Below are 26,893 nucleotides of genomic sequence, written 5' to 3'. Positions count from 1 at the left end.
TTCAGTACATATCAAAGCTTTATTTTGTTCTCAGGAGGAAGATTACACAGAACCATCCTTACATGACATTGGATATTTTACAGAATGTAGTATCAAAAAAGAAATATATATATATATGTATAAAAATACCTTGCAGTTACATGACATAGCCAAGAGTACAGTTCTTAGTGTGTCTGCAAGTTTGACCTTCCTTAGGCCCTCTGCTCCTCTACATGCTCTACAAATGGCTTTTTGGACAGTAGCGAAATGGCAGAGTGGTTTGTTCGCTGTTGACTCCTTCCTTGCATGGCAAAACCAGAGGAGGAGGAGGAGGAGGAGGAGAGGCCCAAAGGAGGCTACAGGCACACAGAGAGGACAGCAGGCAATTTTTGCAAGTTGCTTACAGCTATAGGAGGGCTTCGCTGGCAAGTGAAGGAGATGATGTCTGTGCTGAAGGAAAGTAAGTTCACTTGACCTTCTTCCTTGGTGGGGCTTACTTGTCTGCATGGGGCATAGGGAGGAGGCTGGGGAGATGTGAATACTTCTGGTGTGTTAGGTGAGTTGAGGTCAGTCTAGAATGACTTGGACATCTGCAGTAGGCCAGAAGACCCATGAACAAACACTGAACACCATCAGCAACCTGTACATCAGCCAAATCAATGGCCTTAAAAGCAGGAGTAGGTTTGTGCAGTAATGAATGCACTGCCGTGCAGGACTAACCAGGTCCCTGAAGAAGAGGTGAAACCCCGAGGAAGGGCATTTTATCTGAAATGATTCTGAGGAAAATAAGTATTGTTTAGGTACAGCAGATGTGATGCTGTCTTGTGTGTTGGAAAACTTTCCTTGGGAGGTCTGCTGTGGTTGGAAACCATTCCAAGGGCTAGTCTGGGGGGAGGACTGGAGAGAGCTTGAGATGATAGAGGGTCAGAGAAGTTTTGGTGGCTGGAAGTGAGGGTGACATCGAGTCCAAGACCTGCTCCTTGTCCTTGTGTCCTCTGTGGGGCACCCATCCCACATGGTGGGATAAGGGTAGCCCATTTGGGTTTGTTCCATCTTGGCAACCATGGCTGAAGTTTAGGACTAATGTGGGTGCATCGTCACATCCCTGGGGCCAGGTGGACATCAGCTGAGATGCTATCAGGTGGGGATGTTTGTTTGCAAATAAAAGTGATTGCAAGCTGCCAGGGCTCTCTCTTTACTCTTTGCACAGAAAAGGTGTTCCGCAGCATGAGGGACCTGTGAGGTCCAGGCCTGCCCAGCTGGGTTTTCTGTGCTGTCCGTAGTCTCTGTGGTTCCTGCAGTTGCATCGTTGGATGGCGAGATCTGGCTGGAGAGCCCCGGTGCTGGGGGCAATTCCCTGCTTTGGTGGCAGGGAAATGCTGTCTCCATTGCTGTGCCTTTGTCCTGGCTTGGAGGGAGGTTCCCTGGGCATGTGGGTGAGGTTTGCAGATGGGAAGCACAAGCTGAGGATGCCAGCTGAGATCTTTCTCTTTGCTCCCTCCCCCCAGCTCCCTAGCAAGCATTTCCTAAGAGCGCAAGCGAAAGGATGTGGGACCAAGTGAAACAAATGACGTGGAGGGCTGGCAAAGCCCTGGCGTGCGCTGAGCATCGTGGCTACTGCTTGCGAAAGACCAGAGTCTGGAGCACATTAAACAACAACAACAAGAAAAGGAGCTGCGGCGGCAGGCTGCTTAGTCACTCATCTCTCCTGCTCTGGGCCCAGAAATGTCCACCTCTCTGAGGAGCCTGTTTTCTTCTCCACCCAGTCCACATAGTTAGAGACTTTGGTGTACACACCGTACACCTGCTTGCTGCCACACTCCTCTGGGCCACCCCATGAGACCAGCCCTTGGGCCACCCACCTCCGGGTTCCCGGGTCCTGGATGACGAAGGCTCCCCCACTGTCTCCCAAGCAAGTGTCCTTCCCACCTTCGTAGTAGCCGGCGCAGAACATGTTCTCGGTCACGCTGTAGTTCCCCGACCGTGACTCATAGCTGGTCTTGCACTCTGCGTGCATCACCACCGGCAGTTTGACATACTGCAGGATGTCGGACAGTGTCCTCATGCCTGAGCTGATGATCTCGTCTACCGTGATGTTGGGGTTAGAGATACCCCAGCCAGCCACCAGCCCCAGCGTGTTGGGGTGAGGCCCCTCCAGCTCATGCTCAAACTGGGGCAGGCAGACAGGCATGACGTAGTTCCCCATGGTTACCTTCTCCTTCAGCTTGACCAGAGCAATGTCATGGTTGTAGTTCTGGATGTCAAACTGTTCATGGAGGATGATCTTCTCCACCGTCCGGTTGACGGCCTCCATCTTGTTTCTCACATCGTGAAGGGCCAGGTAGACAGTGACATGTTCCTTGGAGACGGGGATGACAGTCTTGTCTCGCCGCTGGGAGCGGAGCACATGGGCAGCTGTCAGCACCCAGGAGTCTGAGAGCAGGGCCCCGCTGCCAAACCATTTGTCGTTGGGCACGCGGGACATGTCCTCCACCACAATCAGGGCCTGCCAGGGGAAGAAGCCGGGCTCAGCATTTCGCCCGCCAATGATGCGCTTGATGATACCAGGCAGAGGACGAGCTGGCCGCCCACACACTGGGAACAGAAAGGACAGGACGGTTACTCCCAGCACTTACCTAGGGAACAACTGAAAGGGGATGTCCCTGTAAATTATGCCACATGGCTTGTTATCTTCAAACCAAACATTCACTTCTGTCTTTTTTTTCCACAGAGGGCAACTCTTCTCCTTTCCTCAGTGGATAAAGCCCACCCTCCCTTCCACCTCTGCCTTCTCAGGGCAGAGTGTGCTTCAGAGCTTTGAGCAGGCTGGGTCCCCATCCCCTCTGCTAAGAGGTCTTTGGAGGTACGTCTGGGAAAGGAACACATCTGTCCTTCTGAAGGGTTTTGCTTCCTAAAGGCAGCCCAAGCTCCCTTCTCGTCTTCTTTGCCTGGTGGAACCATTTCTGGTGGCAGCGGTTTGCCCTCCTGGAAAAGGGGCAGTCTGTCGATTGCTCTTTCATGAGGATGGTGGGGTGAGGGTCTGAACTACTCCTGCATCTCCAAAGCACACATGCACCCTGGAGCATGGGTGTGTGGCTCCCACGGTTACGGCAGCTTGCCCAGAGCAGGCCATTCTTCTGCTGGTAAGGAGACAGGACTGAAACCAAGCTGAGCCACTAGAACCCATGCTAGACCAGGGAAGCAGGCATCTTCAGAGCTGGCAGCTCCCTGCTCTGCGGTAGTCCATCCTGGGTTTGGTCATGGGCAATCAAGGCCCAGTTAGTCTCAAAGGTTTGCTCCCAAAAAGTAGCTTCCCAATGCCTTCTTCTTCATCCTTGTTACAGGCTGTGAAAGGAGGATGTGAATGCTCTCGGCCGTGAGACCTTGGACTATCTAGACACACTTCTGGCTACCAGCCCAGCTATGTCTCAGAACCAAGGAATCTCCACTGAGCTTGGGAAGGGTCACTTTCTTGGTACGTGTCAGGGCAGGGCTGTAGCACATGTGGCCCTGTCACGAAGGGAGGTGGAGAGCCCTTTATGAAAAGAGTGGGCTTGTGCCAAAGTCCTATATGCTGGACCCCTACTCCAGGGAGGTTGGAGGATTTACCCTGCAAATAACAGGCTCATTTGATGTAAAGAGTGAGCTGTTGCCCACTGGACATGAACATGGATAGTCAGAATGGTGTATAGCACACTATGGGGCCATGAAGCCTTTCACCCAGGGTTAGGTACCCCAAAGCTGCACTAGATCTCCTGACACTGAAGTCAGACATGGATTCAGCAAAACACATGAGCCAGGGTGGGACTTCAAGCACTCTAAGTAATATCAGATCTCAGTCTTGGTTTACATCTACGTGATCTGTGCTACCATATTCCATAGGAAAGAGCAAGTGGAGGGATCCTTCTGCTGTCTCAAAGACATGGCAGATGCTGTGAGTTCTGCCAAGCCTGAATTGCAGTAAACAGGGCTGTGACTTAAGGGGTTGTTGTACAGTTGAGCTGGTAGGTGGAACAAGACAGCTTGAAGGTCAGCCAGCACTTCACAATTCCTCACTTTGCAGTTCAGTTTCTGGAGTGATTTGGCTGGATCCATGCCACTTGAGAAGCAGAAAGGCAAAATGAGTAATCCTGCAGCCTCACTGTGCCCTGTGACCTCACTCAGCCCTTCTCAGACCATTCAGCCACTTGCCTGGCTCCTGATCTATATGCCAATAAACCCAGGGGAACGCCAGTGGGAGGACTGGGGCGTGACATCAGCCGAGCCTCACCCATCGCTCTGAGCCCTGTTACGAGGTCTGTGGTCTCACGGCCACGGCATTTGCCCTCCTGGAGGAGCTGTGGCTGGAGAAGGCTCAGCCATGGGATGTTGCCTAGCACCATGGGCTTTACTTCTGCATCTCATGTCCTCACCACAATTCTGGCAGCCAAACCAGCATCCCTCTGCTCAGCTCCTCAACAGACTCAGAATTAAAGTCTGAAGAGCCCTGACGCTCTGCCTTGTTTGCCTCCAGGAGCTTTATCCAGGTGCTGTGACTTGGTGTGAGGGAGAGGAGGGAATGAGCATGCTGAAGGTGGCTCTGAGAATGTTGGACAGGTTGGGCAGGGACAATACTTCCCCTGGGGAACTTAAGCCCTGGGACATGGTTGTTGGTGGTGGTCAGGGCCTGATGCATGCCTGTGGCAGCACTGTGGAGGGGGACTCCCAGGTTGCTTGGGGGTGCTGATGTTGCTGGGAGGTTGTGGGAGCCGATTTGGGCTTGCCCTTCTACAGCTGGAAGAGTCCTGAATCACAGCAGCTCAGGTGCTGGTCTCATCCCTCCAAGTCTGCAAGGGAGAACCACATCCTCCATGGAAAGTGCCAGGACTCTGCCCTGATGCTCCCTGTGCTGTAAGGGAAGGATACAAAGCCTCACAGAAGGAGGGTCTGATCCCCCAGGGCAATGGGATCGGGGCTGAGAGTCAGCATTGCAACTGGGACAGGAGCACCAGGAGCTGCTAATGTGGATTTGTTGTGGCTGGGGTCTGCTGCTAGGAAAACTGCAGCTCCGGCAGGGAGGGAGCGTGGTGAGTGTCTGCGTGCTCCAGTCCTCTGCCTTTCCCAGTGCTGCAAGGAATAGAAAACATGCTCAGGCAAATAATTCCTGCATCCCAGCCCAGCCCAGCTGGTCTGCTGCACTGAAGCTGACGGCACTCCCAGGGAGATGGTTTTAGAGGAAGTGCATCCAGCCAAATATTTATTCTATTAAATTACATATCAAAAATGCTGACCAGGCTGCAAATGCTCCCACTAATGGCAGAGGCAAGCACAGAGTGGCCTGGAAGAGGAGTTTCTATTGATGGGGAGGTGGCGTGAGACACAGGGGAAGATCTGAAGAGCAGCTGGCCAGCTGCTGCCTGCAGATCCCGATCTCAGGAGAGTGTCACCCTCTTGCTGGGATTTTCCATTTTCCTGAAGTCTCTCTGACTTCTGTCACTAATCAGGAAGCCTGGAAATGGCCCATGAAAGCAGCTATGGCCCCAAAAGATGTCCCCGTATGCTCCCAGCTCAAATTAGTTCAGGCTGAAACATCAAGGAGAGATGCAGGGAGCAGCTGCCACAACAAGAGCAGCCACAGCCCTGGTCTTGGAGCTCTGTGGGATGCAGGGAATCTGAGAGGATGGCCTCGCAGTCACTTAGCATGGCCAGAGAGCAGATACCCTCCATGGGTCTGAGCCAGCTCCTGAACCCTGGGGTGGTTGCAGCTGCAGCTGCTGCATGGCAGCTGGATCCCTGCACCTCTTCAGAGAGCCACCCCTGCACATCCACCCACAACCTGCACCCGGGGCTGCCTCCACCCCCCTGCCTGGCCGCCAGAGCTGGCCCCACACTTGGCTATGGCCAGCCAGCCTTCCAGGGACTTCTGTTTAATCCTGAGCGGGTGCCTGGCCTGGAAACTTGCTGGCTGCAAACATTTCTGCCACTGCTCAAAGGCCTGGGACTTTTCCTTCCCTGCAAAGCGGCTGAGTTTTTCTGCAAGGCTTGGAGAGTTGCTGATTGCTCCTGCATGGGGACACACTGCTAATGGGAGCTGACAGCCAGAGTGCTGGGCAGGTAACGCTCTCTGCCCTTGGCTGGAGCTCTCTCTGGTGATGCTGGGGGTTGAACATGGCCAGTGGGCTCTGCCCTGGGGCTACTGGTTTCCTTGTCTGCTGGAACAGGGAGCTCGGGGAGCCCTGACAGCTGGAATGGCTGTGACCCCACTGCTGCCCTACACTGCCAGGGAGACATGCATCACTGCTGCTCAGTGCCACCACTGCACCCTGACTGTCTGGCCCAGCTGCGATAGCAGGACGCCTCTGTCCTCATCACCCTCCCAGCCATACATTGCAGCAGTTGGATACGTATAGCCAAGGCATATGGCATTGTCAGCAGGGAGCAGGGTCCCTGCCTAGGGAAGAAGCAGGTCAGGTCAGGCATGGAGGTTTTCCCACCCTCATACATCCCTGATTCACACGCCTTGCAGCGGGAACTGGCCACCCCAGCACCAGTACCTGGTCGGCAGGATGGCAGCTTGGTCCCCAGCTCCTCGCTCCTCCATACCCCTGATGCGTCGCATGTATAGGTCGCTGGAAGAGAGCAAAGCATTTAGCTGGGCTGTGGCCCTGGTATGAGGGGTGTCTTCTGCAGCGAGGAGATGTCCAGCTGTCAGGACCCTTTGAACCCTTTTCCAGAGCAGGACGGGATCTCCCTTTTACACTCTCTGTTCTCCGTTCCTGGGGGGCAGGCCTGGCAGCCCTGTTCCCATGCAGGGGACATACCACTACCCTTGGTTTCATTGCCTTGAGTTGCCTGGAGGGCTGTGCTGCACCCCCAGCCTCAGCTGGCAGCTGCCGCCCCAGTAATTCTGCCAGTGCCTGTTCTGGTAATGCATGAGGGGTGCTGGAACCAGATGCACAGGGCTGGTGGCTGTGCAGGGGGATAAAAGCAGGGAGACAGGACTCTGAGGAAATCCTTTGGCTTTGCTTGCTGAGGGAGGATGAGGAAGAAGAGCTGGGGTGTGTGCACACTGCTTCTGCCCCCAGAGCTGGGTCTGAAGGGTGTAGAGACCAGTGGTGCTTGGCAAAGCACCTTGTGGTGTCTCTGTGGTTCTGGACTGAGGGGATAAGGGGGAAATTCAGTTTGCCATGTTCCCGCTGCTATCTGTTCAGCTTTGGTTATACTGGACGTTTGGGTGCTAGGATGGGGAGCCTTGTGGAACCCTTTCTGAGGCTACTGGACCTGGTGCTCTCTCCAGCAGCAGCAACTTTCAGAGAGACACAGAAAATTTCATATGCTGCAGGTAGTAGATGGCAGGGTAAGAAGGCAGAGAGCAGAACAACCACACTGATCTGCTGAGGCTGTGAAAAGTCCATCCTACCTTGTTACAGAGCAGGATGCGGCCAGTCTGATAATCCAGGCAGTGCAGACGCAGGGTATGATGTGTGCAGGTGAAATCCATAGCCTGCTGCTTGCAGAGCATCCCAGAGCGGCCATCCCAAGTTCCCCCCACTTGCAAATGCACACACACATGGCTACACACCCACCCACACCGTGCCGTGGGGACACGGCCCAGCCCCACTGCTCACCGGTGCTGTTGGGAGCCATGTGGTAGTAGGGGTGCTGGCAGTGGTACTGGATGGCTGCTTGGTAGGTGGTCAGGTTGTTCCTGGAGGAGAAGGTGACAAAACCATGCTCCAGCTCCAGCGGCGCTTTGCAGTCAGCAACTGAAAGCCAACACAGAAGTGGGGTTCAGCCCTATGCTGTTTCTTGGGGTGATCAGCCAGCCAGTGGGCAGGTGATACTGGGCTTTGGCATGTGTTGGTGGTCCTACGGGGCAGAGCAAGGGCCTGTGTAGTCCTGTATCCCCTTTCTCTAGGACGCTGCAGGGGGCAGAGCCTGACATGGTCTCAGATGGCAGCAGGAGGCTGTCCCCCGGCAGGGCAGCCTGGCCTCGTGAAACCCCACCATAGCCACCCTACAGAGACAGGGTACAGAGGGGCATGGCTGAACACCAGCAGCACAGCTGGCCCACAGAATATATGGCCAACACGCCTCATGCTGGTGGAGACTCCAGTCCTGGGAGCCCCTCCTGTGCACTCGTTTAGTGTGAGATCTCTCTGCTATACCTTTGAGAGGGGAAGAAACCTGCTCTGGCAGGTGAGATCCGTTGAGAGGTGGTCCCAGAGTATGCCTTGGAATTCCTTAGGAGTAGGTAGGGAAAGGCAGGCGGTGATTCATTAACCTACGCCTCACATCACAGGCGCTTCTCTAAGCACAAGGCTTTGCTGAGGGCATGGCCCCATCCTTCCTACTGTATCTTGCTCACCAAACAGTGCTGATAAGCATTTACAGGTCAGACTGAGCAATCCTAGGTCTTGGTTGTCCTGTGACAGCAGGAGATTAAGGACACTGAGAGTGCGGCTTGGCTCGTCTGCAGGCAGCGGGAAGGCCAGCACCATCGGGTGAGACTCCACCTGCTCCATCTCCCAGGACATGGGCAGGTTTGGCTCTGCTTCACCCATCCCTGGTGTGGCTTCAGGGTCTGAAGGAAGGAGAAGGATTTCCAGGGTGTGGTTGCCCTTCCCCCATGGCTTGCCCATGGTCCCCTTTCTCCCCTAGATCCTGCAAAGCACCCTGCTCTCTCAAAACAACCTCCTCTCCCAGCTTGTTCCTTGGACTGGTCTGGTGCCACTCACCCCAGGAAGGACTCCAGACTGTGAGGTGGTTCATCTGCCAAAGCCAGGATTCACCCTGTGGGAGCTGCACCTCCCTGCCATGTAGGCAGCTCACAGAACACTCGGGTGTTGCTGTGTCCCGTCCTGGGGAACCTGCCCCAGGGGAGGGCAGGGACCGGGGTCTGATCCTGCTAGGAAATGCAGTGCTGCGGAGCTGCGCTCTGCCACATTTAGGATGAGAGGCTGAGTAGGGGATGGGTGACTTTGAAGAAAGCAGGTCCTGTGGATCAGGGATGGTGTGAGATCTGTGGGTCTCCGTGTGCTCCAGGATGGGAAGGGGGTGAGGACAGGAACCCTAACTCCTCATGCAGCGATCCGGGCTAACAAAGAGAGAATCTGCGGTAGCTGACACACCAGATGTACCAATGCTAAGGGCTGCCTAGCTGCCTGGCAGAAAAAAGCCTTGTTTATGGCAAAACGCTGCAGCTCACTGTTCACTAGGGTCCCCTCCACTCCCTTTAGGTGGTGATGAGATGGGTGTGTGGGTGCAGCCAGGTTGGGTGGAGATTCTGGGTACCTGTGCCTTGCAGAGGGGCAAAGGAGAGGACACAGACCCCTCTCACCAGCCCTGGGGGGTCTCTGGCTGGCCTGAGCTTTCCTGCCCTCTTCCCATTGTGCTTGGGTGCACAGCATTCCTGTACCATGGTGCCAGCAACTGTGGGACCTTTATAAGGTGCTGGAGGATGCTGGGGCTTGCAGGAAGGAGGGAATGGATGTTGGGAGACCAGCCTGGCTTGCATGTCTTCTCTGGGGTTGTTCATGGCTGCAGGGCAGCATCCACTGGCCATGGTACAGCCCACCCCCACCCTGTGTGTCCCCCAGGCCTGGGGCAGGCTGTATGCCTGGAGAACGGGCTCTTACACAGAGGTGTTGCCCTACCAGTGTCCCAGGACCTGCTGAAAGGGTGAGGGGAGGGAGTTTGTGCTGTGAGCCTTTCCAGACTTTTCCCTCAGGAAAGGGGCCATTTAGCATCTCCATCCTTGCAGGAACAGAAGTGGACCAAGCTCCCCAGCATGCACATCATCCTCCTCCTCTCCCAAGTATCTGGTCCACATCCCTGCATCCTCCCAGTGAAGCCTCTGATGCCTTTGGGGGTTCTTGAGTGCATGCCCTGGGCTCTTGGGGACACGAATGGGGCCAGACACTGGGCTCTGGCCTCCTTCAGCTGTCATCAGCCTGAGGCCAGCCCGTCCTCACCTCCACTAGGCCAGCAGTGGGGAGCAAAGGGGAGGCAGAGGAGCATCCATCCCCCTGTGCCAGTGCCATGGCTCAGTGACTGGAGGCAAGGGCTGGTAATGCCAGCCCATCCTGCATGCCTCCTTGCCCACAGGGTCTGAAAGGCACCAGGACTCTGGGAGAGAGGAGAGGAAGGAGTGTTTCTTATTTGTGACGCTGGGCCAGGGAGGAAGGGCAACAGGAGGCTGAATCCAACCAACCAACCGACCAACAGGCAGCCATGCCGCGCTCCTTGCGCAATCGCTGCCTTGGAGGGGGAGCCGAGTCCGCCGAGGCATCCGAGCGGAGAGGGAGGGATGCGGAGGACGTGCCGGGAGCTGGCGGCAGCACGTGGTCCCCAGGCAGCAGCGCCGGGGCCAGGCAGGCACCCTTCCCGTGGGGCGGCGTGACAGCGGGGAAGTGGGGCTGGGCTCCAGACTTCCTTCCCCCTTCTCGAGACGGAGTTAAGAAAGCACCAGGCGCAGGGGGGTTAACAGTGCCATGCCAGTTAGACAAGCCACGGAGATGAATTTGGCAGCCAGGCCAGGGGCAAAGGCGACCTGCCCTGGGTACCGGACAGATCAGAGAGGGGCATCGAGACAGGCTGCCTGTCGGGGCGGCGCGGCCGGTGCCAGCCTCACGCGGCCACTTGCTCCGAGCCGGCTGTTCCCTCTGTCTGGTTGTCGGCTCTATCTGCAGCTGCACCGAAAGCAGAGGGGAAGGAGGAGAGCAGAGAGAGAAAGCCCAATTAGTAGATGAGCAGAGAGAGGCATGCAGGAAACCCAGCCCCCAAAACACCAGAAATCATTAATGAGTGCCCAGCGAGCTGTGCCGGGGTGCCGTGGATGCTGGCAGAGCCATGGCTGTGCCAGGGACCTGCTCGCTTTGCTTGGCTGGGGCAGCCTGGGGACAGTGGCTGGCAGAAGCCATCGCGGCTTTGCGTTTAGCCTTGCCAGGCCATGGAGCTGGATTTTATCCACCTTGGCCGCGAAGTTTTCTATTTTCTGCACCGCTTTCTAAAACCGTTCTTGCTTGTGCCCTGCCTCTCCCAGAAATCCTGGGGAGGTGAGGAGCATTGCAGTTTGGAGGCTTGAATTGCCCATTTAGGGGCTTCTTGCCTTTCCAAAAAAAGTCTTAAAAATTTAGTGTAGTGAGTCATATCACACAAGAAGGGATCAGTTCCAGCGTGGCTGGAATAATGCAGGTAATTATTTCAATTTTCTCCAAAAAATACCTTTGGGGGTTAAAAATATTTTCCTAGATTTTTGCTCTTTTTTCCTACACAATGTCAATTTTTATCTGATTGCTGTTCAGGCTGGATGAAATCAATGGGACATAATAGTGAGAGCTGTAGGAGTGGTGAGATCCTTGGCAGGGCAGAGGCATCACTGACCCCACACTTTCTAAAGAGCCTTTTCAAATATGGATCTATTTAGCAGGTCTGAGAGCCTCCCAGTTTCCATTTTGAGTGAAAAAACATGAATTATAACTCCAGAAATACTCTTCTAAGGTAATATCCACAGTATCATTAAAAGAAAAAGGATCTGCCCAGATGGGAAGAGCCTGGATCCCAACATCCCTTGAGAGCATCTTGTCCTGCCTCTCCTGGAAGGTCTTGGGACCTTCTCTGGGTGTGTTTGCTGCTTTTCTCCTCTCTGGACCAGCCTTACAGCAGGCTGAGCAGCAGTGAGAGCCTCCCTGAGGGCCGAGGGTGTTTGGGGGGAAGGGAGAAGGTGTTATCAGGTACATCTCCCAAGCCTGAGCTGAGAGAGGAGCTGAGTTAGATGAAAGAAGAGATGATGCAAATTGTCACCTGTCCTTTCAAATGGCATCTCCTTTCTTCTCCCCTTTTCTCCTGTTTTAATGTTTGTAAATATTTGGGCAACTTTTCTCTCCCCTTCCACTTAGCTGAGCAGCGCCCAGTTTAGGCTGTTACCTGGGACCTGTCTAATTCCCTGGGTCTTAGTAGCCTCCATTGGGAAGGAAACTTGGACCAGGAACTAGATTACCCCAAATTGTCCCAGATTTATCCAACACAGCTAGCTCTCAAGAGCCAGGCTTGCTCTTTCTTTGACAGGGAGACAGCCAAATGGCTCTCAAATCAAGTTACATGAGTAATCTAAATAAAAGCACCAACCTCCTGCTTGTGGCATTTGGAGCGAGCCCCGTTATGTTATCCAAGAATGAGCCAAAAGAGCTTTGCAGTTATGTAGTCTCTCTGGCTGGGTTTGTGTCTCTGAGTAAGGAACTCTAGTCTGGCAGGGCAGCTCTCTTTAGCATGAAATGATTTCAGCAGGAAAAGAACATTGGCAGGGCAGGGAAGGGTGTCCTTACTTTTGCAGATAGGGATCTTGTTACTCCATGTCCCATCCTTTAGACACTCGATCTGGAAGGAGTCGCTTTCCAGGTTATCCTGTGCAGAAGATGCCAGCAAAAAATCCACCATTAATGTACAAGACAAGGAAGTTAATCTCTCCATAAAATAATCAGTTTCTTGGTGATTTTGCCAAGATATATCCAGAGCCCCTGGAAGAGGACTTTTCTAGCTAAAAATTGCAATTAAATCATAATGAAAAACTTGAAGAGTTTTCTTGCTGCCAGAAATTCAGTGGCAATGCTGAATGCAAAGGAACTGGGGTCATTTATTCCTGTTCTAGGTGTTGGGATGGGTAGAGGAGGCAGCTCTGCATGAAGGATGAGGTTGGGAGGAGATCAGAGAAATAGCCAGGTCCATGTCTGAAGTCAAAGTGGGCTACTGGTTTGGAGGGAAGACAGCCACCTTGTGAGTCACCCGCACTCCCTGTGGCTCTCAGCTGTTTCCTGGAAAGGGCCTGCCAAAATCCCAGTCCCCTTAACTTGGTGGAGCTATCCCAAAGTCCCAAAGGACCTTCTGGTTTGTGGAGGCTGGCATCTGCAGGGCTGCCTGGGTAGCTGAGCCAGCTCCTGCCAAGGTGAGGAGCAGGCAGAGCCCTGGCAGCTCCCCTGGGGCTTTTGCTGGCTTTTTCTCTGGCAGAGGTGCCAAGCTTGGCATCCTGTGAGCTGGCTGGCTGTGGAGGGATGCTGAGAGGATGGCTTGGGAAAGTGCCATCTCATCTCTTCCCCTGTGTCTTTGGAAAGGAAAGTTGGTGGCTGTCAGAGGAGGCTTTTTCCTTGCCCCTGGGAAAGGGATAAGGATGGTGTTTGGGTTGTGTTCACTGTCCCAGAACTTTGGGAGGAAGGATATCCCCTTTCCTACCCAGGTGCCCAGCTCCACACCATCACCCCATACCTTCAGTACTTTGTATCCTGTGTTGCAGCTGATGACAACCTGGTCTTTAAAGGTGTACTTGGCTTGGGAAGGCTCGATTTTCCCATTGATCGGTGGTTGCACCAGTGGGCACGGGTTTCCTTTGAATAAAAAGCAAATGAAGCAAACCAAAACTCAGCTGAATAAATGGAGGAAATGTAGAATCCCAGCTCTGACACCCAGTCCACGTAGCAGAGTCTGAGCATCCCTGCCCTGCCTCTTGCCATTAGCTGACGCTGGCATGGCTCAGCCAGGCTCTTCTAGGAGTGGAGGCTCCAGATCTTTCCTCCAGTCTGTAATACCCTGGCTTTGGGCCTTACAAAGCTGACAGCTAATAACAGTAGCTTGTGCAATTATCCTGCCCAAAACAGCTCTGCTTTGCAATGTCCATCTGGCATAGGGAAAAAAAGCATCCTTTGAAGGGAGGGCTCCGTGTTACTTTATTCCTCTCCTCTTGTCATTTCTGGCAGACCCTTTCTGGAGACAAGATCATGGACCACCAAAGTCACGGTCTCCACAATGTTTATAAAGGGTTTATAAAGCTCTTCCCATTGCCCAAGCACCGCAAACAGAGGACAACAGCAGGAGTTACCAATTGCTGTGTACGACAGCTTCCAGCCCCTGTTCTCTCCCGAGTTGTCACTGTGGAAGAGGATCTGCACGCTGTTTGTCTGGGTTTCGATGCGTCCTGGGGACTTCTCTCCACAGAAAGGGCCAAACTCCCTATGGCCAGCTTTGATCTGCAGAGGTGAAGAGGAAGGGGAGATTTAAGGGGGATCTTTGATCCCTGAGGATCACTTCACCCTGAGGCTAATGGATGGGGCTTCAGTGGGGTCAGCAGGGCTTAAGCACCATGAGCTGGGGGGGAAGCGAACTGAAAGAGTGTCACTATCGGCTGAGAGGGTCAAAACCAGACATGGTAAGGGACACGGGGTCAGTTGAGCACAGGGCTCCTGTTGGCTTCATCAGCCCTGTTTAGACCAGGGCAATTTTGGTCCCATCACCAGGACACTGGGGAAATGACAGGAGAGCCGGACAGGAAGAGTGTGCAGAGCCCAGCTCACCTTGATGTAGTCATAAGGACAGGTCACCTCAGGGTGGTCTTCCACATCAAAGCTGTCCTCGAAGTTCAGGGTAATGAAGAAACCCTCCTCCAGTTCAATGCGGTACAGGCAGTCTGAGCTCTTGGGGTAGGGGCTGGGGAAGTCGGCGCTGGCGACCACCCCGCTCCTCTGGGTGTAGAGGTTGTCACTGCACTCCACTGAAACACAGCCATGGCTCTGTCAGGGCCCTGCCAGCGACATCCCAACCCCAGCCGCACTCAGGAGCCCTCCCGGTGGAGTGGGGTCTGCTGGCTGTGTCCGTGGACCAAGGAGAACCTCACAGCCAACCTCCAAATATGCCTGTGGCATAGAGGTCCTGGGCTGAGGGATAATCCCTGCTATCTACGTGATGCAGATTCAGAGCAGAGACTAAACTTTTTAATTTCTCTGACTTGAGGAGTTCTATAGAGCTTAGCTGAGGAGCACAGCCCATGGGAGAAACCACATCTCCTTCCCATACAAGAGGACTGCAGGCCTTGGGCACTCTCCAGTCCCAGGCTACTGGTTTATAGGGGAAGAGGCACCTCATCCCTCCTGGCAGCAAAAGAAGGCAATTCTGCCTGTGTTTGGTACGTCTGTTGCCCAGGCAGGGACCCTTCTGTGTGACCATCCTCACATCTGAGCTGTGCCTGGGTGGTACCTTTGCAGGTCCTGTTGTCGGAGTGGAGGATGTAGCCGAACCTGCAGGAGCAGTAGTACCCGCCGATGTAGTTGTGGCAGTAGTGGTCACATGCCAGCTCCTCATCGCTTTTCTCCAGGCACTCGTCCACATCTAGGATGGAGATAACAAGGAAGGGAGGTCACTCTGCAGCCCTCCACACACCACTCCTCGTGGGGGCATTTGCCACAGCACTGAGAAATTAGTTGTCCCATGTGGTGGGTCACCTCAGCATGCAGCGAGTCCCATATGGCCCAAGGGATGCACACAAGGATTTCTCTTGCTAGGGTTCCCAGGGCTGGCCTGGGGTGTACCCTAGCAAATCTGTTATGCTACTTTAGCAAGATGGTCCTGCAGGCTTAACTGCTGCTTACCCACAGCGGTGTAATGGGCATCGAAGCCAGTGAAGCGTTCCTCATTGGAAAAATCAGACCGGAATGTGAGCCCCATGTAGGGCCCTGGGGACAGGATCACTTGCTGGCCAGGAGCCTGCTCTGTGTCCGTTGTCTCCCTGCCGCAGAAGGTTGCCAGCTCCTGGTCCTCAGCTTCAATCTGTTAGCAGAAAGAATGGGTGAGCGCTTGGCAGGGCGCAGGTGTCTGCAAGCCCGGAGGGGCTGTGGTGCTTTGCTGGAGGAGGACATGCTGGGCTTGGAGTCATAGTCGGCCTCAGAGAGCTCACGTCTGTGCTTGCCCAGCCTGTCCCCTGCCGGGGCTCAGCAGTGTCTCCGTGGGGCAGGCTGCCTGTCCGGCTGCCTTTGATGGCCACAGCCTAAGGATGCAGCCTTGGCCCCCTGGTGCCCCATCCTGCTGAGCCTCGTGCTGCCTCAGCTCTTCCCAAGGTATCTTTGAAACAGCATGTTCCAGTCATTCCCGCTGCATTCACCTCACTTTCTGCAGCCAAGTGTGACCCTGGGGGTGCTCAGAGCATGGCAGGTGTGACTCCCACTGCTCCAGCTCTGTGAGATGCTGTTAATGCTGTAAAGCAGTTACATGATTTCTGCAAAATGAACACAGGGACTCGGGTCTGCTCGCTCTGCCGGAGGCCACGCTCTGAAGCGGATGCTGAGAGCAGGTAGCATCAGGGATGTAGGGAGGAGCTGAAGAGGGGGGTGTAAAGGGAGGATGCAGGGAGGGAGCCTGTTTGGAAGGTGGGGTGAGGATGTGGGCAGGCAGTGGGGAAGAAGAGGTGTGAAAATCAGCCCTGGGCTGTGTCATTACCACTCAGAGCTGTCTGTACCTGAAATGTTCCCCCTCACCTCCTCCCTTGGCCCAAATGCTGATCTAGGCAGCAGCATCTGCATGAAAGCACTACTGGGAGGGTGCTGGGATGCCAGAGGAGCCCCTGCTCATCGATTTTGCACCAGCTCAAAGCAGCAGCTGTAATTTAGGTGGTGTTTCTTTCTCCTGGGCTGGCTTGGACAAACTCAGTCCTGTCCCTGCCACCCAGGGTCCCTATCTGGCTCTAGACTTGCACTGCCAGGCACTGTTTGGCCCGGAGCCACTCACCCAGAGGTCTACAGGAGGTGACCAATGAGCCAGTGTGCCCTGCTGGCATGCCAGCATGCTCACTAGTCTCTATGTGCATCTCTTTAAAGCACAGCCTTGCCTGTGCCTTAAAGCACTGTAATCCCTGTAAAACCATCTGTTTTTTCCTGGAAACCCCCTCCCTTCTTTTTTCCTTGGCATTTTCTCCAGAGCCATTTCAGCATTGACCCCATCTCCTTCTCCTGCACATCTCATCCCCAGCTCCTGTCTCATCCACAACCTCTCCCAGCTGGTTTCCCCCAGGAGATTTGGATATGAATAACCCCTAGACTGAGGAATGTGATGAACACCACCCGCCAGCCCACCGCTGCTCATGCCAAGCCAATGCTATTGAGGCCATGATGAAGTGTGCAGTCCCTCAGCCCATGCCTAGGGAAAACAGCCGCCTGCCTGGGGACCCATGGGGTCCCAGAGGTGTTGCAATGCTGTCCCTGGTTTGTGTGGCCTCAGCGAGGTGAGATCCTCCTTCAGCTGCATCCCTGTCTCCTGGAGAACCTCGGGATGTGCCTGCTGGGGAGGGTCTGGGGCTGTAAGGGAAATTTCCCAGGGCTGAACAAGCAGGCGGAAACTCACTCACACCAGGGAAAGCCAACATGGAAATGGCAACACAGCATGCCTTGACATTGCCTCCAGATATTTTCCATCCTCTCATACAAGCTGGAGCTGGCCAGAAAAGAGAGAGACTTTCCGATGATAAATTTTGAGAATTTGGAGAAAAAACACGCGCCCCACATTGGGACAAATACCCAATTGAATTTTTTATTATTTTTTTTTTTTTGTGAAACAACGTTCTGAAAAAAAAAAAAGGAAAACAAGGAATTTGGGATCCATCTGGTTTCAATTCCTTTGAAATATACTGTGGTGCTTTAGAATCTCTTTTAAATCTGAAAGAAAGATTGTTATGAAATGAAGTAGTGTTTCAGACTGAAAAACCGGAGTGTCATCCCCAAAAATGAAGGGAAACAGCATTTCAGCCCTAACAGGCAGTCTTGGCTGTGCAAGTGTGCAGCACGCAGCCTTTTCTGCAGAAACTGCTTTTTCTTAAGGAAAGCTGTGGGAAGGAGCAATTTCCAGCCAAATCCTCTGTGCAAGGCTGGTGGCTGTCACCTCTGCAGGGACAATACGAGCCACCATGTGAGCTCCCATCCCTCTCCAGTGCAGGACCCACAGCACAGCATCACTGAAGTGCGGGAAAACCTCCCCAGTGCCCTGTGCCTCGGCATGAGGATGCTCCTGCCATGGGGTCAGCCCCAACATTGCCTCCAGCATCCCTGGATACAGCCCTGGAGTGGCAGGATGAGGCCCGGGAGAGCTGTGGTCTCGTCACCAAAGGTATCCATGGCCCCTTATCTCTGACGGGTCCCATGCCCTGAGCCACAGGGAGCAGAGACAGCCCTCCAGCAGTAAACTAAACAGAGAGGTCATCATCCCTGGTTAATATTTGCTGCTTCTGCTGAGGACTGTGTACTTTTTCATAGATCATTTACATCCAGTGAGTAGGCTGGTAATTAAATCCTGGTTGTTTGTTTGGAGTTTCTCCTTCTCGGGTCATGATGTCGACGTTTTCACTAGAGAAGATGTGTCCCTGAGGGAAATATCAATTGCTGCAGAGAAATTCCCTATAAAAATACGCTGAAAGAATTCTCCTTTGAAAAATAAAATATAGTGACACTCTCGTGCCTTAAATCTACCCTTGCCACTGCCTCCTGCGGTCTTCCCTCTTTCTGCTTGCCTCCTCATCCCCTCATTAAGATTTTGCCCCTCTGGTTGGAGGCAAATAGGAGTCCCTCCCCAGCTGTGGCTCTGTCCCCCTGCATTTTGGCTTGGGCTGTGGCTAAGAGAAGCGGTGACCCCAGCTGTGTGGCCCCCCTCTGCCCCATGTTGATTTCCGCCTTCTGGGCAAGAGCTGGAGTGCCCCTGCTTGTCAACAAAGAGATGCTGCCCCAGAGCATGGGCTGCTGGGGATGCTGGAGCAGCGATGCTCTGGAGATGCCTCCTGCAGCGGGTGGGTTAACGAAACACCGCAAACACTGAGGGGAATTTGGCCTGGCGGTTCAGTGTCTGCCGCCGGAGAGGAGCAGGGAGCCGGCAATACGGAAACGCAGCCGCCACCCCCCCTTCTCCAGCCCTCCAGGAATGCACTAATTGGACTGATGAAGGCCAAACATACCACTTGTAATATATATAAATGGCTCATTAGGCCGAGAAATCACAGCGCTGGGCTGAAGACACTGGGAACATGACATGGGGAGGAGATGCTCAGAGACAGGGAAGGGCATGAAGCAGCCCCTGCCAAGCCGCCTTGCAGAGTGCATGCAAGAAGGCAACACCCAGATGAACGGAGGGCTTTTTTTGCAAAATGACTGATGCCGCTCCTGCTGCTGACTGTTGGAAATGAGGCAGGGATGGGACAGCTCCAGAAGGAACCTCCATCTAGGTCTCCTGGAGAACCTCTCCCTGATGTATGTTAAGGGTCCTTTTGTGTGCAGATGCATACCTGAATTCCCATGGGAACATACATGGCAGCCGTGCTGTTGGGGAAAGAGGAAGATGGCTTCCCCTGCTGTGGACTTGGCTTGGCATCTGGAGACCATCCCTTCCCGCAGGTTAATGCACCCACATGCCCTGTTTCTGGGTCAGGCCTGTTCCCTGGGGGGGCTGGGTGTGCGAGAAAACCCCAGGTGAGATGCTGGGGTGCTAACAGAGCTGCTGACTCACTTCCATGCCTGACCTTCCTCCTTCCCCTGCACAGGGCATGACTGTGGTCCCCAGTGGTTCAGGGGGTGGCTGGTGCTACCAGACTCCTCTGTGCAGACCCAGCAGGATGGGAAAGGCAAGCAGCAAAGCCCTGGGCCCTCCCCTCATCCCAGCTGCCTCCTGGGATTTGAACTGTTCCTCTTGGGATCCCACACCCCTGGCTGAGGCTGGCTGACAGCACTAGAAAAGGATGTTTTGCTCCTGACCATCCAGTTTGTGCCAAGCACAGATTTGTGCTTTTTCCCCCCACCTTTGAGCAGAGGGAAGTGTAAATGGTCCTGTGCACCCTTCCTGCAGCCCCAGGCTACGCATGCACTGCCCTGAATGCAGCATCGAGCTCCTTCCCTGGCCCTGCATGGCCCCTGCCAGCGCTGTGTAGAGCGCTGAGGGTGTCCCCAGGGACAGTGCTGCTGAGCACTTGGCACGGTGCAGCACGCAGCCCTGCCCCATGCGAATCGCCTGTGGCAGGGGATGGCACACTGCGAGCTCAGGATGCTGCTTGCAAAGCCGATCTACTATGCACCCTAAACACCGTGCCAAACCTTGGGGCGATGTGGCTCTGTCACATTGCAAATCTTTCATAATCCCCCTCCCCGAGACATTGCTCTGCCTGCAGCCCTGCCTCCCCAGCTTGGCCCCGTTTTCCCCTCACCAGTCCCTCACTGGGGCCAGCAAAAACTACATCCTGCACTCGGGTGGGTAAATTTATTTGCAGCCACTGGTTTTGCCTGAGACGCCTGGCCAGCTGCTGGGCACCCACACATGGGGTTAGTAGGAGTCCTGCTGGGCGAGCACCTGATGGCACAGATCCTGGGGACATGGGTGTGAACATTAGCTGCAGAAAAGTGTCCCAATTACCACATGTAAGCAAAAGTCTGAACACAACATGAAGAGGTGCATCCAAGGGAGGCGTGGGTTGTGTCAGGGGAGATGGGACCCACAGAGTGTCACAGACCCCTCTGCCCTCCTGACCCGGTGCTGGAGAGAGCTGTCACAGACAGCCCCTGGGATTGAAGGAGTGCAGGGAAAGCCCTGTGGCATGTGCCGAACCTGCCAGGTCTCAAGCATGTGCCATCCTGAATCAGGACTCAGTGGTAGGGACTGGGGTGAAGAGGTGTAACCCCACAAGGACCACGAGCCAGCAAGGACTCACCATGAGCTGACCTGGGGGAAATCCTGTCACCACAGGCCCGATCCTCACTTCCATCAAGGAGCTGGTCCCAAGTTGGCTGCCAAGACCTCAGGGGCTGATTTCAGTCCAGGGTTTGACCAAGCAATGTGCAAAACCTCATGGACAGGACCCCAGACTCAGATGTCCCTAATAAGGTCAGGGATTTACTCACAAAGGCCCCTCAGAAGTCAGGATTTCATCTCCCATCTCTGGCCCTCCACTGGGATTTCATCACCCATCTCCCTGCCTCTGCCACAGCGCTCCTCAGTGACACTAGTCAAGACACTTAACCTGACCGCCTGCTCGCAGCTGTGGCTTTTGAGATGCCCCAGTCCAGTGCTGGAGACTTGTGTGCAGAAGTGTTCTTCACTGGGTGACCCCAGAAAGGAGCTGGGCAAACCACAGTGCCACCCCCCTGCAAATGACAAACTCCCAAATGAGCTCCCTGGAGACAGCAGCGAGCCAGGCAGAGCCTGCTGAGAAGCACGGCAGAGGGCAGGGGCTGAAAGCCCAGCATGAGTGGCTGCTCCTGGTCCCCCTGGCCCTGGCAGGTGGCTGAGAGCAGCCATCCAAAACCTGGGGAGAGGCTGCTTGTGAGGCGCTGGGGCCTGGAGCACAGCTTCCCAAGGCAGCGTGTGGCTGGTGTTTCCTATCTGCATGGGACTTCTTTGGGTGGGAGTTTTGGGGGTGGCTGTTCCTCCTGGCTCACTTCCTGACCAAAGCACCACTCCCCCTCTCTGTTGTCCCTGCTTGCAAAAACGAGCCTCCTGGCCTGTAAGCGTTTCTGTAGGAGCCATGTTCTTTTTATATACATACACGCATGCATGCATATATGTGTATATATATGAATAAACAGCTATTGTTTTAATTAGCCATTGTTTCAGAGCTCTGGAAACTGTTCCCTTCTGAAGACCACCCCGAAGGCAGAGATCTGCAGGGGTTTACAGCTTGGCTTGCCCTGAGCTCGCCACTCAGGATGACTTTCTATCACTGCTCAAGAACTCGGGGGCGTGGGCAGCCATGGAGGTAAGGAAAGCAAAAGCCAGGGCACGGCAGCTTTCTGCCTGTCCTGAGCTGGGTCCCCACCTTGCATCGGGGCTGTTCAGCCCCCCTTTTTGACCTCCTTATGGCATTCAAGATGATGAAGACCCCGATGGAAAGCCTGGTCAGACCCATGGTCAGAAAAATAAGAAGGTGTTTCCTCACACACATGTGGAGGCGTATAATCATGTATTTAACCTGCACAACTCCCTGCCACAAGATGCTGCAGAGATTAAAGTCACCCATGAGTTCAGAAAACAATGGAACAAGTACATGGAGGGGGAATGCATTGAGTGCCATCGAACACAGAATACCACCTGTGGCTTTATGAGCATCTTCACTGGGACTGGCAGTGTGTTACAGAGAAGCACCTATGTGTGTCGGGTCTATAATTACATTCTGTAGCCATGCACTGCTGGCTGCTGTAGAGCACGTTGGCTCTGTTTTTAAATCTTGCGCTGATGCAGACAGAAGCTGGACACACAGACCCAAGAAGAAAAATAGGCATGGTGTCATTTGCTGGTCTCCTTGATGTTTTCTAAGCTGGTGGTTTAGCAGCATCAAGATTGCACCCCTATCCAGCAGAGTAGCTTATAGATCTCCCGTAATCCATCCATTTCCAGCACTTTTCAAATGTAATTCTGCGGTGGAAGCTCTGCAAGCTGAGTTACAGCCCCGAGCAAATTTATACAGCTGAGATCTAAATCCCTGTGAAAAATATCGCCTTCTTATGGAAATCCAGCGGCAGGGAGAGCTATGGTGCCAAGTTGGCACCATGGCTGAATAACAGGGAACCCAATGAAAAAGGAAAAATGAGCAGGGGGTGAAAGGCAGGAGGAGCGGTAAAGCTTGGAATGGGGAAAGTTTCCAAGAAATCCGCTCCTTGAGCTTATTGGGTTTTTAAAGCAATATATCTCTATATATGTCCCTGGCCCTTGTGCTTGGAGAAGATCCAGGAGAAGCAGAAAGAACTAATCAAACCTCAATGAGAGCTGTTAGTAGCAGAATGAGTGCCAGCACAAAGGGGAAATTAAAGCAGCGAACAAGAGATCCTAGAGGAAAAAAAAACACAAATGTTTGCTTTGTTTTCTTAGGGCAAGAATAAAATAATAATTTCAATTAGCTGGCAACTAGCACCAAGGCTGAGTTTTCTGGTTCCAGAGCTGAGTGCAACCTCTACCTGGCTCTGTGCAGCGGGGCAGGGTGAGGCTTGTGCCGGGTGATGGGGTAAGGCATGTTCAGCCAGGCAATCCTAGAAAGCACTTGCTTGCTCCCGCTGGTCTGCTGGAAAGCACCAAACCTGACCCAGTTCAAAGATACGGAGAATCCAGCTTCCCCTGGAAACGAAGGAGAGCCCGTCTTGGAGAGACCTGTGGTACACGAGGCAAGGATGCTCTGTGGCACTGCAGTGTGTGGCCCGCTGCCGTTTCTGATGGGTTACTGCCCAGCAATGAAGCAGACTGAAATCTTTTGTGGCTTTGGCCATGACAACACCCTGGGAACCTCCGTTGCTTGTTTGTACTGCAGGTATTTGCCAGCAGTGGCCCTGAAATCTGCATCTCAGCCATGAAATGGGTTTGCATTGAACCCAACGGAGCCTTGGGTCTGTGCCCTACAGCCTGTGGGAGGCTCTGCTTGTGGTCCCAGACTGGCAGCCTCAAGCTCAGGCCTAACCTTTCCCTTTTGCTTCCCTGGGGGCTGGACAGGGTGTCCCAAGAGCCTGCAAGCCATGGCCAGGGATCCAGGCTGGCTGCAAGGTGCACCCATGGCCATGGCCTGGTGAGGGGTGCCCAACTCAGGGGTCCTCCTTGCACGTGGCTGGCATCAGTGTGGCACAGGCTGGGGATTTAGCCACAGGGGTTTCATTACCTCATGGGTGCATAAATCTCCTTGGGTCCAATAAGAATTAGATGCCCAAATACTTTCAGTTCTCTGGTCCTCTGCGAGTAAGCTCTGAATCTGGTGTCCCGCTCACTTTTAGTCCAATGGATGTCACCAGCTTACCTGTGCTCTCCCCATTGTCCACTGGACTGACAACTCCTCTGCCCAATAAATGAGGAAAACCAGCTTGTTCCCAACTTTTCCAGCACTACCCTCTCTCAGCTGGCCAAACAGGTCTGCTGTCAACCCCACCATATGCCCCATGATATCACAGCTCACCTTCACATAGTCGTATTCACAGAGGTAGGATGATTCCAAGTCAAAATGCATGAAGTACAGCTTGATTTTAAATCCATCGGGCACAGAGATGTTCCACATCACTTCTGAGTCACTGGGATAGGAATCAGGGAAGTTGGGAGACTGGATCTCCCCAAACATGTCTGTCAGCTCGATGGCATCTGCTGTGCAGAGCAGCAAGGCGCAAAAGGACCAGGTCAGGGGGCACCTGGAAAACAGATGTGAAGAGATGAAATGAAACTCTGGCAATGCCAAAACCTGTCGAGGGCACAGTCTGTTTTCCCAAGTGTGTTGTGTAAGGTCACACACTTGGAGTGGTGGGCAGAGGAGGTACAGCACCGTGTCACCATAAGCAAAGCCCGCACCAAGCCGTGGGGAGGTGGAGGTGAGGGTGGGAGCTGCACATAGGTCGCAGGAAGGGAAAGCCCCTTTGAAAAGTGGGTGATGTGTGATGCAAAGGCACCCCTGCAGCTCCCAGCCAGCTCCAGGTGCTATCAGGAGCTCAGTGTTTCTCAGGCTTCTGGGAGCAGCAGCTGCTGGCAACACATCCTTTAACTAATGGGGCTCTGATGGACAAATCTTCATTTAATGGAAGAATAAACATAAGGATGCTTAATAAAATAATGACGCTTTCTAAATCTGTTTAATGAAAGCATCATGGCAATAACTGCTAAGTATCATTATTATTATTACTGCTTTGCCTCATCCTGCCAAATTGGGATCATGACTCTCAATAAACAGCACACTTTGCAGCTGGGCAAGGATGGACCAGGGCCCCAGTGTAACCCAGCATGTTACTCTCCACTATTTTCTGTTTCTCTTCTCTTCTCTTCTCTTCTCTTCTCTTCTCTTCTCTTCTCTTCTCTTCTCTTCTCTTCTCTTCTCTTTTCTCTTTTCTCTTCTCTCTTCTCTTCTCTCTTCACTCTTCTCTCTTTTCCTCTTCAATTCCTAGGGTATCACTCACCCCAGATGGAAAATCACACAGAGGCTGAGATCCTTAGAGATTTTTTGTCATCAAACTCAGCTTAAAAAAAAATCTCAGCCTGAAGAGTTTGTCCCAACTTGTTACCAACTTGTTTGTCCCAGAGGAGGGTGGAGAGGGCGGGTAAATCAGTGGCAGCGCAGCTGACCTCGCACCAGCCTCGAGCTCCATTTGAGCATGAAACTTAGCATAAAACAAGTATTTCCCTGTGCAAGGGGAGAACACTGCCTGCACTGGAGGCACAAACACAAAAGCTTGTGCCAATGCAGGGGACCCAGAAAGAGGAACAGAACTCAGGCTTCTTACACCCACTGGAGCGCACGAAAAAAAAGAAACATGCAGGAAATCAGAGCTATTAGAGACAAAAATTTCCACTTTCTAAAATAGGTACTAAGGCCTGGCAAAGGCTTGTAGGTGTGTGTTACAGACACTGGAACTACTCACATGTACACGTACACCCGGTTTCAAAATCAGGGCTTGATTTAGGTATGCTGCTGAGGAAATTGAAGCTATAGAAGTGGATTATTTTAAAACTGTCTGTGTTCTTTCAAAACCAAGAGAGTACATTTCTGGGGTTCATTTGTGTAGTGCCGTCACTTTTCCCAGCTCTTCATTACAAAGCAAAGTTAATGGGAGCTGAGAAATTTGGATTGATTTTTCTTTCAAGCAGAGTGAGGTTGAACATGCCTTTTTCTGACAGTTTGTCTGAAACCACAAAAATGTGTGAAGGGAAAAACTGTTTCTCCTCTGGTCAGAGCACATGCACAGGGTTGGATGCTCAGCTGGTGTAAATGGGCATCACCTCCTTGGCTGGAGCGGGCCATTTGCCAGCGCAGCTCTCTGCTTTCCCTTTAAACAGGGGAGGCAAGACAACATCAAACTTCTTCCCCACGCTAAGAGAGTCTTAACCTCACGTAAAAGTGATAGATGATGGTGGTGTGCACCGAGACCTGAAGCCTGTGCGGCGCACCCAGCCTTGCTCGCACCTTTCTCCCGTGGGCCGTGGCAGAGCGGCACACCGGTGGTGTGCCATCACCCGGGGCTCCCCGCGGCTCTGCCGGGATGCCGGGATGCCAGCATGCGCGCCGGGATGCAGCACGAAGCCGAGGCATTAAGTAACCCCTTGTTCACTCGCCGATGGAGTAAACCGAAGCCACAGTGATGAGAGGGAAACCTTCCTCCGCGGGACGGCCCCTGCCCGGCTGTGCCCCGAGACCACAGTGGAGGACCCCGGGCTCAGCACATCGCGGGGGTACTCACCTCATTTTGCCGCCGGGCGCCTTCGCCGGTGGGTTTGGCACGGGGGATTGCTGCTCGGTTTGCGAGGGACGGCTTTGCCTCCTTCCAAGCGCTCCGCTGTCCGCCTTATCTCTGTCCGGAGATTTGTGAGCGTGTGTGCGCCTATGTGTGTGTGCGTCTGGAGTTGTCTGGCATTTTCCATGCAGGTCACGCCTTCCCCTGCCTGCAGCCGTTCCCCACATCCCCACAGGCAGGCAGGCAGGCAGACCTGCCCGCACGGAGCCGTCCTCCCGCCCGCCCGCCGCTCCCGCCGCGGGGCTGCCCCTGCGCGCAGCACCGGCGGCGGCATTCAGCGAAGTTTTTGTCTTCCCTAATCTCCAGAGTTTTGTGTGTGTGTGTGTGTGCCCATGCACATTGTGTTTTCTCTCCCCCCTCCTCCTCCTGCCTGCTTTGCCAGATGGCTAAAATTTGCCTCTCAATAGGTCGGAGGCTCCAGTAAAAACAGAAGGCAAGAACGTGTGAAAAAAAAAAACCTGTGCGAGGATAAATAGCTGTAGTGGTGGTGCTGCAGCTGGGGTCGGTGCTCGGGACTTGCTTTCGGCTTCTCCACTCGGTGCCGTTCAGCGTTTGGGACGGGGATCTGGTTTCCAAGAAACTTTCGAGTGTGACAGTCCAAATAAAATCAAGACCCAGTTTGCAGCCTCCTGCAGAACTGAGGAACTGCTGGGTTCAGCATTTTGTGCCGGGGCAAAAGAGCAGTTTTAGATGCAGACTGTGCTTGGGAGCAAAAACTTTAAACGCTGAAGTTGCGGGTTTTGAGCCTGACTCCCTCCGGTCGAGGAAACAGGTAAAAACATGAGCACTCCCTGCTAAGCTACAGGAGATTCATTTCCCCTCCCTGTGCCAGGCACAAACCTCTCTCGGTCTGCAGAGCTGAGTGGGAAGAAGATCTGTTTAAGCTGCAAACGAGAGAACAGCCCGTA

The 26,893-nt window shown here is 53.7% G+C and overlaps 1 protein-coding gene across 2 annotated transcripts; it reads right to left on the bottom strand.

Annotated features, from left to right (window-relative positions):
• MASP1 (MBL associated serine protease 1) lies at nucleotides 1–26,893 on the bottom strand. 2 transcript variants are annotated; one of them, XM_005237748.3, is made up of 11 exons: nucleotides 25,932–26,893; nucleotides 23,672–23,897; nucleotides 15,372–15,549; nucleotides 14,980–15,111; nucleotides 14,301–14,497; nucleotides 13,829–13,976; nucleotides 13,219–13,337; nucleotides 12,285–12,363; nucleotides 7,587–7,724; nucleotides 6,513–6,587; nucleotides 1–2,574 (listed from the first exon to the last, which is right to left on the bottom strand). In XM_005237748.3, exons 1-11 carry the CDS (start codon nucleotides 26,150–26,152, stop codon nucleotides 1,679–1,681), a joined length of 2,409 nt encoding a protein of 802 aa, XP_005237805.2. In that variant the 5' UTR covers nucleotides 26,153–26,893; the 3' UTR covers nucleotides 1–1,678. The 2 variants fall into 2 exon arrangements, with proteins under 2 accessions (XP_005237805.2, XP_027643081.2); XM_027787280.2 differs by lacking the exons at nucleotides 1–2,574; nucleotides 6,513–6,587; nucleotides 7,587–7,724 and adding an exon at nucleotides 10,441–10,649 and having other exon boundaries at nucleotides 25,932–26,230.

Source organism: Falco peregrinus, chromosome 12, assembly GCF_023634155.1.
Source record: "Falco peregrinus isolate bFalPer1 chromosome 12, bFalPer1.pri, whole genome shotgun sequence".
Classification (NCBI taxonomy): Eukaryota; Metazoa; Chordata; class Aves; order Falconiformes; family Falconidae; genus Falco; species Falco peregrinus.
Note: the sequence above shows the minus strand (reverse complement) of the source record. Positions and strands in the feature narration are given on the sequence as shown.